This window comes from Liolophura sinensis, chromosome 9, assembly GCF_032854445.1.
Source record: "Liolophura sinensis isolate JHLJ2023 chromosome 9, CUHK_Ljap_v2, whole genome shotgun sequence".
Classification (NCBI taxonomy): Eukaryota; Metazoa; Mollusca; class Polyplacophora; order Chitonida; family Chitonidae; genus Liolophura; species Liolophura sinensis.
This window is the reverse complement of record NC_088303.1, coordinates 17134425-17146321: the sequence shown is the minus strand read 5'-3', so window position 1 is coordinate 17146321 and position 11897 is coordinate 17134425. Positions and strand designations below refer to the sequence as shown.

General features: G+C 38.5%; 1 protein-coding gene across 1 annotated transcript in view; it reads right to left on the bottom strand.

Annotated features, from left to right (window-relative positions):
• Positions 1 to 2620: 2620 nt before the first annotated feature.
• The window catches only part of LOC135475654 (ankyrin-2-like), an 11157-nt gene continuing 1880 nt past the window's right edge, over positions 2621 to 11897 (bottom strand). The window contains 17 exon segments of the mRNA XM_064755585.1: positions 2621 to 3160; positions 3864 to 3944; positions 4155 to 4256; positions 4575 to 4694; positions 5283 to 5405; positions 6106 to 6303; positions 6761 to 6829; positions 7132 to 7236; positions 7585 to 7701; positions 8228 to 8317; positions 8319 to 8342; positions 9204 to 9296; positions 9767 to 9850; positions 10002 to 10088; positions 10606 to 10686; positions 10833 to 10937; positions 11745 to 11876. Coding sequence (XP_064611655.1) covers positions 2816 to 3160; positions 3864 to 3944; positions 4155 to 4256; positions 4575 to 4694; positions 5283 to 5405; positions 6106 to 6303; positions 6761 to 6829; positions 7132 to 7236; positions 7585 to 7701; positions 8228 to 8317; positions 8319 to 8342; positions 9204 to 9296; positions 9767 to 9850; positions 10002 to 10088; positions 10606 to 10686; positions 10833 to 10937; positions 11745 to 11876 — 1956 coding nt within the window. The 3' untranslated portion in view covers positions 2621 to 2815.

The following is an 11897-nucleotide window of genomic DNA, read 5'->3' as shown; positions in this document are numbered from 1 at the left end:
TGAATGAATTACGATGAATTTTTAAAATTTGGGTTGTAACACAAGTGTTCTTTTAATATGTTTCGGTGTTCTTCTTTTGATTTTCCACAAAATACTTCTTAATCTTCGAATGTTTCAATCCAAAATAATTTTTTATTGTCTGTACGATATCTCTGACGTATCTTCCCCCAACACTCTTCAACTTATCCCAGTGTACAGGTGTAATCGAAATTGTTTGCCAGTTATATTCTTCACAAACAAGCCGTTTCACCTATGTTAATTTGTAAGATTGGGTAAAAGGCATTAATCATCCTTAAATCCCCAGAGGCATAATCTTTTGTCATAGTTTACCTCCTTATTCTATATGGCCCGTCATTCCACAGAAATTTAAACAGTAAACTGTTAATTTCTCTATAACATACAACAGAGGGCAAGGTAGTGGTAAGAAAAGATAAATCATTTTCGAAATGCCAAAGATTTGATAACCGTTATTTTACCAAGGAGGGTGAGGTTTCTTAATTTCCATTTCTGTAATTCTAGTTTTAATTCCGCTATTCTTTCAACATAATTAACTCTCCATATGTTGATGTAATCCGTTGTTAAGAACTGAACACCTAATATGTTTAGTTCATCCACTCAGTCTAGCTTTACGTCATGGCGTAGTTTTAGATTGCATTCAGACAAAGAGCCTATCCACACTGCTTTTATTTTTTCTATATTAAGTTTCAGCCCTGAGCATTTGCAATATAAATTTAGGAAGTTTAGTGTTTCTACCAAGATGGCCTGGGATCCACCCAGAGTCAGTTTAGTGTCGCCAGCATACTGACTTATTTTATGTTCAGTCCCATGTATGGTTATACCCCTCATTTTTTCAGTGTTTCTTATCATACTACCGAGAATCTCAGCGCACAATAGAAAAATGTACGGCGAGATCGGATCTCCTTTTCTACAACCCATACTAATTAAGGATGGAGAGGACATATTTTTATTTTGTAGAATACAAGCCGAAATGTTTGTTTGAAAAACCTGTGTCAATCTTTTAATGTTATTACCAAACCGCATTGTTTCCAGCACTTGGTTAATAAACCTCCATCATATGAAGTCAAATGCCTTTTCAAAGTCAATGGTCAGAAGCATCCCTGGGATATTACTGTTCATTGTTTCAAACATAATATCGTAAATTACGCGAATGTTTTCGTCTATGCATCTACCTGATATGAAACCTTTCTGGTCCTCATGAATAACCTTTAGTAATGCTAATTTTGATTTATTTGCTATACAGGAACTAATTAGTTTGTAATTATCGTTAAGTAAAGTAATTGGTCAGCAGTTTTTTAAAACGTCACGCGGTTTATAAGATACCTAATTATTTCCTGTTTTTGTGTGCATGACATTTCTCCATCTCTGACTATAAAATATCCTTTATCTTTCCAAAACATCTTATGAAACTCAAGAGGAAATCCATCCATTCCTGGGCTTCCATCCATTGTTATTTTTCATACTTTTCAAGCAATTTGTTAATGCCTCATAAGCTGTTTGTCTCTCAAGCTGTTCTGCTTCAGACTTTGTTAATCGACTTAAATTCATGTTCTGTAGGTATAATCTTGTTTCCATTTTTGTCCAGTTTTCTTGGTCACTGAAGACATACCACTCAGGTTTAAGATTCCACCAACATGTTTCTTATTATCCTTTCTTCTCGGCCAGCATAAGATAGATCCTTCTCAGCCTCGGTCTGCCATAGACCATATTGAATCCACATGACTTTTTGTTAACAGTTATTGTTCTCCCTATCACATTACATTCACATTAGTCCTTAGAATCCAGATGAATCATTCCACTTCCGCGGTTTTTGTTGCTCCAATGAATCAGACATGGCATTGTGTGGATTTGATCCAGCTAGGTCGAGAAGGGTTTTGGTCCACATGCATGGCTCTTTTCCCAGTGTTTATTTTCCACGCTCCATAACCATGTCACTGTATAGGATATCGCCAGAGCAATCTTACACATGACAAACTCCAGCAACACAAAGTTCTTTCGAGATCACTTTTAGACATGTGGGATACACATTGAGCTCTCTCCGGGGTAAAAGTCTAATATGGGACGAGTTACTTGCCAAATGTCGGGTATTTTCACCAGGCAATCCCATGTTCTCCATCCATCCAACTATTTGCCATCGGAAAATTCAAATACTAGACGAATCTACTTCCCTTATTCCCTCCCCTGTGTGTGCGTCGCAGGATACAGATTTTATACTGGTTCTGTAATTCTTCAATCTTTTCGCATGTTTGCAAGGTGTTTATTCAAGCATGTTCTGAAGACATTATTCTGTGTACACTGATGAAAGTATACTTTTTGTGAAATTAGCCACAAAACTGGCCAATCCGACAAATGAAGTGTTGTCTTCAAAATCAAATTCCAAATGTGGATAAAGTGCAATAAAAGTTGCTCTTTCATATGTGAAAAGGTTGGGGGAGTAGGGTATGTCTATAAAACATGGTAATCTGGCAAAACGGTTCTGAAAACGTTTAGGTTTTACACGTCAACTTCATTGCTCATGTTTGAAGAGTATTCCATGTGATATGATCGGAAAGACAAAAAACAGCTTCTCCAATATGCTTACATGAGCGTGTTGTTTGATTACGTTTGCTGCACTATATAAAGAATAATAAATTTACATTGTACGACAATTTTATGTTTGAAAGAACACTAATGTGGTTTCAGTACAGCTATAGGTTTGTATACCATGCAGAATATAAACTTTTACTGGAAATCAGTTTTAAAATTCAAGACTGGACCAAAATGATTAATACTCCGTGAATGGATATAACATTTAATATCACAATATTAAACACCATGATGATTGTTCATGCATTTGGTTTGGACTCAACTGTTCTCCTTTGTCCTCCATTTCGTATCGATTTGTCTCTTGATTACTTTCAGTTTCACTTTCCTCTGTAATTTCATCATCGAGATCGTCTGTCCTTTGGGCTATTGCTGATAAGTTTTTTGCAGCCTTAACGTGGTGATGACTTCTGTCAGTGGTATGGTGATGATAATGATGATGATGACTTAAGCCTAGTCGGTGTCCGTGTTTATGATCCTGAGCACACTTTTTGAGGTAACCAATGATGGGAACAGGCATAGGTACCGACCACGGGTCTGGCTCAGCTTGAGTAAAATCCTGCCAACAGATAATCGTGATAAATGATGTTCTACACGTGCATATAACACCAAACATTCGCCGATGAAAAGAAACATAGTATTACCATTCACAACATAGGCCTACACGATTATCACGTTTAGGTGAACTGCTTGCCTCCAAGGTAGCTCGAGATATCGGTCTAAGGGTGGCCACCCCATCTACGTGATCTGCGCTTAACCCCATATTAAAAGATCATAGCCGAGATCCTAGACCAGCTTCCAGGAATTCTGGATGATGACATACTCTTTGGTTTTTCTAAAGACATGGAGGGATATTGCAACCCAAAATATGTGCAGACTCCATAGATTAGAAGAGAGTTTCTCCGAGTAAATAATTTTGTCAAGCATGCAACGCCAAAATAATATCTGAAAGTGTTAACGGCCCACGTACTATGTTTACTAAGGGCCATAACTCTTGCAATAAAAATCAACAGGCTTCACTTGTGGTAGCACTATTTTAGCAAACATTAATAATGTAGCCCGACGGGATTTATTTCAGAGTTCTAAAATACCCCGCCTAAGTGAGTCAAACTTTGTAGCTGAAGAAGTCTTAACTATCCGTGTATAAAAACGACAATTCTATAAGTCAGTTACGATCTTCACTTTCAGCTTTCAGAATTACACGTATCGGTATAAAGAATAAGATAACTTTCAATGGCCGAAAGACAGACAGCTAGAAATACCTGTAATAGATGGTATCTCAAGAGGTCTCTCATGGCCGACTGGCCCTTCCGGTCCTTGAACACCTGTGGTGAACGGCCATCCTGTTACACAAACACATTAGACCTGTCAAAATCTTAGACGGGATTATTGCAATGGTTTCAAGAAATTAGACTCCGAAACAGGCCACGCCCTTTTCTATTACCAATGAGCATTTTTCTAAAAAAAAAGACTTGCGCATAAATGTCAACCTCAAGCTGTATGTGTAACATACATACGCCTATTCTTCATATCTTAATTATAGTACAGATTACCTTATCCATAACGTGTTCGGACGCCCCATTTTCGGCCAGATACGCCACCATATCTTCTGATCCTTCAGCCGCCATTGCGTAATGCAGCACCGTTCGGTGGAACTAGATACAAAGAAATACACAAGGTTTACAGTAAAGTTGGCAACTTCAAATGTAATAGTGTTTTTGTAATCTAGCGATATTAAGTTGTAACCCAGGCAAATTGTGAACTTGACACTTAATTAATAAAAAACAAAGACTAGTTTTACTGGCTGGCGGTTTCCTTGTTGTTGGTGGTGGTGTGTTGGTCGACGTTCATCTTGCTATTGCCGACCCCTCAGGAAATTTATTAATAGCCATTTTTAGATTACTGTTTGACGATGCTTATTTCTCTTCAGAATTTTTCAGCTAAAATATCATCAGTATACGTCATACTCTTACCTGGTCACGGACAAAATCTAATCTATGGCCCAGGAGAAATAAGAACGCCTCGACCAACAGTCGCATGATGTCTCGATTTCCCCTCAAGACGGCCTTGTGTAAAGCTGGCTGGAAATTTACCTGAACGATGAAATAATTTATAATTCATTACAAACCAAGACTCATGTGCAATACATGCACGGGTATTCACAACCGTTTCTGATTGCCATCAGATGTTCTACGCGATTCAAGGAAAAGCATCATGATATGCTTTTACAAAAATAAAATCAAGGAGTAAATTGCAAAAATTACAATTCAAATTTCTACGTTGTCAAGGATATGTTGCCATCTCTTAATATTGCATACGGACAGACTCTTTGTATAAGTTGGCCAAAAGTTTACACCTAACTTCATGAAATGAAAAATGTAGTAATGCATTACTAAGAGTGGATTGATAATAAGGTAAACGTCATTTTATAAACTATCAGTAATATGTACAACTACATCCCACTTAATTAAGAAAATTAAGGCAAAAAGAAGAATCTATCCCACTCCCAAGCAACCATAAACTTTCTCCTGGAATGGCTGCACCTGTTTAGTAAATCTCCGTAAGATGTATACTCACTCTCTCTCTCTCTCCATGGCAGACCTTTCGAACCTATCGAATAGCCGGCAAGCTACGGGCCTCTGTATGAGCACAGTATGTAAGATGATAGGTGTCTTACTAACCTTCGTTCTACCGTCTGCCAAACAAGGCTCAAAGTTGCGGGAATAGTGCTCCACGTATATCAGTTGACCGGCAGATTCCAGATTACCTTCCTCAACAGCTGAATGAAACTGCTCAACCATGCGCTAAAAAGTGTAAAATATACTGTGAGTTTTTACACGTCAAACGGTATCCTTCAAATTTCATTGAGGAAAAAACAGAGATCAAGAGTCCATAAATTTCAAAGTTGAAATTGCGAGAAAACCTACAGAAGTATTCACGCGGTGAATAACAAATGTCACGTGACAATGTCGCGTCATTACCGTCTGCTTGCACGAGAGAACTAAAGAAGATAGGTGTAATTATAACTGTAAATAAATGGCCATATCTACACATATTCATGAGGATTTCTTTTTCTTTTCACTCTGACTGTTCCCAACTTTCTAATGGGCATCATTCCAATACCTAGACATTCTGGCCCAATCATACAAATTCCCTTGTAGTGAAGCCTGCATATATAAGCGTGCATGGTTAATTCGTCGTCGCCTTAATTCTAATCTGAAAGCTGGAAGATCCAAACGTTTCAGCTTCGTAAAAGCGCTTAAAATAATACAGTATTGTACTTTGATCTAAATATAGATTTGTCGTATGAAAATTCTTTTTTGGCATGCCACAACTAGCATGGATAGAACAAGCTAAAGTTAAGTGGTACGTGTACCAGAGACTCAGGAAGTATGGGAGAGCTTGATTTTCGCTGTGGACATGCCCATAAAACTGGTATGTGCAGCTCACTGAGCGTCTTTATAATTACAATACCAGAATGTTAGACACGCTTGTTTTTTGTACCAAGTATTCCTCGCGTTTATCCCAGAATGTGTCCGTCTCATGTCCAGTCGGTCTGTTTTTCAGGTCAGGAGAATGACCGCTATCTGATTCATGACTGGGCACCAACGGCACCCGAGGGATAGAAGGATAGGCGTGTAGGCATAAAAGTTTCCTGTTACAGTCATCTGTTTCCGGGTAAAAATACCAATCCGATACAACCTGCGGAAATGAAAAAGTTTTATACAAGTACCAAATACATGTACAACGATTAAAATGACTTTCTTGTTATTTTTTGTGGTTTTTTTTCTCTTTTCTTTTCCTTCTGTTTTTGCTTAGCATCACAGCACCCGATAAACAAATAAAGGAAAGCGCAATATACACGGAAAACGCACAGTTCTTGTATTTCTCTTATTATTTCTAACACTGCGCAATGGGTATGCAAATAAGAAATAATAACGTTACAACGAACACTGCTCTGGTGATAATATAAATATAAACACTTTATCTCTGGTTTAGTGTACTCCTGATGAGCGCTTACACAGTCTGTCTTCGATTTCGCACATTGTCGAGGACTTCGCACGCATGCCAATGTAGATACATGCATGCTTATGTAAGTAGGTGTTCTGTCAGAGGTTTAGTTCCTCCCTGAGAAGGCATATACGACACTCATGTATACCTGGTCCATCAAATCCACATAGCGTGTCTTCTCGCTGATATCCGCTAAATCCCTGGCGGTGAGATTGTCCTACAACAGATACATGGGCAGCAACAATAAATAATGAACCATCTGAGAAGACTTCATATGTGGCAGAGAAGTGTCCAATTTTTGTCTTTTATTCTCTTTTTGTCAAGTTCACTTCAACATGTCAAGCTTTCTCTTCTGGAGTAAAGGTAAATGCATTGTAAGTTAAGAAATCTGATACCTTGCTGTTGTTTATCAAAAGGGACACTGGGTTTTTTGAATGTTTTAATTATTATTTACTTGACTGTTGTTTAACACCATACTTTATTGAATCACACATAGTTCAACACCTAGCATATCTTTACCTGGTCACGGCACGTGAGAAGAGCAGCGCCCCCTTTCTTCAGGATACAGTCTACCACTTCCGGTTCTACATCGTGGTCAATACAGTGTAGTAAAAGATTACTGCCCTGGGAAAAATACAATGCCTTACCCTCAGTGTTAATCTCACCACAGGCGAGTGACAACATTTAAGGATAGCATTTATTGTCATTTAAAATAAAAAAAAATAAAATTTATTTTGGAAACTTTCTTTAGCATGTTTAAACAATCCGTTTAAATCATGGTACATTTTATTCTTTAACTTTCCTGGGTATTTCTTAGCGACGTACTGGAAATGGCCCGGTGCTCCTACCAGGTTAATAATTTGAAGGACGATCCGTGTTGAATATTTGTAAATTGTGAGTAACACAACTTGGCCATAATGCTGTCGGAATTCCTCTTAAGCCCTGAAACAAATGATCCAGTTATAAACTTACCCGGAAAAACATCTTTTTCATGTTATTTTTGGACAGTCTATCCACAACCTTGCATAACGTTTTCACTTCAATTTCATGGTCTCCAGATAACAGTGACATGAACAAAGGTATCTCATGCTGAAAAAAAGAACAGAAACATTTTTATCAGTAAAACAATTTAAAACCACAGCAGCAAGGACAGTGTGATAGTTGGCAAATGGGCATACATAACTGTTCAAACCCGGCTTCCTGTCAGTTCACCTCAATCAGGGTTTTATTTTAACTGTCATGTAAATACCAGCAACTCACGCGCCACCTATGACATCATGGTGTACTCAGGATTAGGAACAGAATGTACAGTTATGTAAATAGAGCATTATCACAATATGAATCTAATTTTGAAAATCTAACAGTTATACAGGAGAACATACAGAAGAAGATACGTCGAACATGGACGGATATCACCTTACCCTGTGGTAACTTTCTAAAGGATAAGTAAACAAACAACCCGGCAGAGGATCAAACTGTGAACTGTTCATTTCGCACTGAATTACCGACATACTGATAAATTAATTACTCCACTTCCAACACATACATCTCCTAAATCTCATCTCTTGGGTTTAATACTCACTGTTTGACACTTCCTTAATTCCTCTTGCCTTACCTCACCCTGTGTTAACGGTATGTCCAATCTAGCTCCGTTATCCAGAAGAAGGTCCACCATCTCACAGTCATTGTTCAGTATGGCGTAGTTACAAGGGCGTGGCACCTAGGTCACCCTGGGAACAAATTATCTACATGTATACATTCGCATAGCAATGCAATGAAAAATATGGTGATTATATTAAGTAATGATGGAGCATCAATTCTGAAACAGATGACATTACATTTATTCACGAATAAAACATCTCCAGATGACACCCTTCGCATGAAAAATACGGTGGATAAACCATAACTGAGGTAAACTGAGAAGAGGTCGTTTTCTCCGGTCACATGTGACGATTATATATCCAACTATTACACTGTTGTCGCTGTTCTGGTTTTACTCTCTATGCTGTAAGTATTTTATGATTTATTCTATTTATATGCATATGTATGTATGCTTGTGACTTAAGGTCGTACTGTACCATTTTTCAGTCGTATGATGACGAGGATTCATTAGGTGTGTGTACATATATTTTATATTCTTGTGGCAGGGCCAGTCCATGCCGCCAACATGCTACCATCACTTAAATGACAAAGGGATAAAAGGACTGCATCCCGAAAATATCCAGGGACCAATCATGTCTAGGGTCTAAGGATGTTTCGACGGTCAATCGAAGTCTAATGCCTCATACCAACAATGTTTCAACGGCCAATCAAAGCCTAATGCCTCATAGCAACGATGCTTCAACGGCCAATCAAAATCCATTGCCTCATAGCAACGATGCTTCAGCAGCCAATCAAAGCCTAATGCCTCATGGCAACGATGGTTCAACGGCCAATCAAAATCTATTGCCTCATTGAAACACGATTTTTATTAGTGTTTACCATCCATCAAATTTTAAAAACCAGCACAGCTTGATTTTATCTTTCATGTTCAATTCGAAATATGGCGAACATATCAGCTATGTACCACAGTTCTCTTGTTCAATCCTTACCATGTTGTGGAAGTTCACATTAACCGTGTCTCCGGATGTTAGAATCAGTCTGGCCCGCTGAACGTCTGTGCTGAGGACTGCATGGGCAAGATCCTGTAAATATAAACACACACAGAACCCTGTCAGAGTGGTGGACTGGAGCCAGGATACACCATCGACTAATACTGGCCTAGAGGATAGTTTTTTGAGTTTAATTTGGTCTAATCGAGACAAGAATAAGAGTATCGTTTAGAATTAAAGGTTAAAGTATGTAGGAATCAGCTTCAGTCCAGTGGAATAATTTTCACTGAAAAAAGAACACATCAGTATTGAATCATGAACTCCAAATAATTTAAAAAGACAAATCGCAAGAATAATACAATATGACTGGGAAAAATAAAATAACTGATGCCTCAAGGGAACGAATAATCTGAGACCAGAAGCATTTGTTAAAATCCGTAGACAAGATGTCTTGGTGCATGTAAACCTTAAAAACTGAATGGTGAATACGTTCAAATCAGAAAAGGCTGTCCAATTCGCACTTTGGGAGAGAATGTAACATAGATGCAGTCTATCAGGCTAACCATGGAGGGTTTGATGTCCCGTACTACGCGTACAACATTTTCAGACCCGGCGTCACACGCTAGCTGGGTCAACGATTTGCCGTCCTGTAACAGAAATAAAGAGTCTTAATAACGCTGTATTTTTCCAAAAGAGTGCGAAATGTCACAGACCAATAAGGTATCGGCATGGAGATAATATCTATGGCTGTAGTAGAAGCTTTACGAGATATATCAACCTCCAAAAGGTAGTGAATACCTTGAAAATATTGGTGTGGCACCATTGGTTAACCAGCTTCCGAACATTCATGACGTCATCACCTTCCACGGCCCGCCAAAGTCCTGGCTAATATGGACACAAGAAAATACATACATGGTCAAAATTGTGGAAGAATATAAATATTAAATTTCCTAAATTTTACTGACATGTCGACATATTCTTTCTGTGCGTCTTGAAATTTATTTTAATGTAATTGTTACATCTGCCAAGTTTTGTCTTGAAACACAACTTATAAATTTACCGGAGCCTCTGTGGCTCAGTTGGTTAGCGCGCTAGCGCAGACTAATGACCCAGAAGCCTCTCACCAATGCGGTCACTGTGAGTTCAAGTCCAGCACATGTTGGCTTTCTTACTGGCCGTAGGTGGAAGGTCTGCAACAACCTGCGGATAGTTGTGGGCTTATAAAGGAATAAAGAAGTATAAATTGGCCATGGCGCCACCCTACAATCTGTCAATATCGTCATTGTCTTTAAAGAGTCTTATGTACATGGTGGAATCTTAATTCACATCTTTAAGACAGTTAACAGTTTATTGCATGCACTATAGCCACTCCCCACATATCGCATGCACAACAACGACTCACCACATATTGCATAAAAACCGCCTTCAATGCTTTCGCGAGCCGTGGGTTGAAATAGGCCAAGGCAAACGGGGTTCGTCCCTCCTGGAACATACAAATTATACAATTCATATCAATCTACATAACTTTTTAATGACATTTAAAAACATAACATCGGTTTTATTTCAGTGTTCAAAGTTTATTTCCTATAGGCTGGTTTCAGGGTCCGACACTGAATCACACAAACATACCTTGTTTGGCGCATAAGCGTCTGCGTTACAGCGTAAGAAAGCCTCTACTACAGCCGGGTGAACAGTTGGGAAGTCGAGGTATTCTTGTAGTGGAGTGTTACCAGACTGAAATGATTAGTAAAAACAAATGAGTCAGTGAAACATTAAAAACGAAATGGTTAGGCAGACTTTCCTTGCCACTAGACAATGGGAAGCCACTCATAGTAAATAGTTAAATAACTTGACTATATCTAGTGCACTGGACTATGCTAAAAATAATTCGCATCTGCAACACGCTGCAATGGCAGCTTACTAACTAATTCGTATCCTACTCATTTCAAAAGTAGATATGATTAAGCGAAAGATTTGTGATGTGTACTTAATACGCAAAATAATCAATTTTTAAACAGTCGATTTCCATGCATCCTCAACATTGTACATAAGGCAAGTGTGAAGTCGATAGGAGGTACGGTATTTAAGAAAATCGAAGGACAGAAGAACATGTAAGGATTTCTTCAATCATAGTTTAATTTATTTATTTGATTAGTGTTTTACGCCGTATTCAAGAACATTTCATTTATACGAAGGCAGCCAGCATTATGGTCGACGGAAACCGGGCAGACCCTGGGGGAAACCCACGACCAGCTGGAAGGCCAGCATGAGCTGGACTTGAACTCACAACAAACGCATGGGTGAGAGGCTCCTGGGTCATTGGGCCGTGCTAGCATGCTAACCACCTCGGCCACGGGGGCCACTCACAATTAAATTTATTAGTACATATCCTTTCAACTATATCAGACTACTCAAGAAACGAAAGGGTTATCATGTTGCAAAGAGCTATATACTGAAAAATACATAACATGTGAGAATAAAATATACAATTTATTGTTCAATGTTATACCGCAGCAGTGATACGATAAAGATCTTGCTTACATCTGTTCTCATATTGATGTCTACTCCGTGTAGACTCAGTAGATAGACAAGCTGCTTTCCCGCGTATGCGTGAAATTCCAAAGGTTTCTCCTTCAGTGAGATCAGCAGGTGTTGAAATAAGTTACTCTGTATCTATGGATAGAATAAACACAC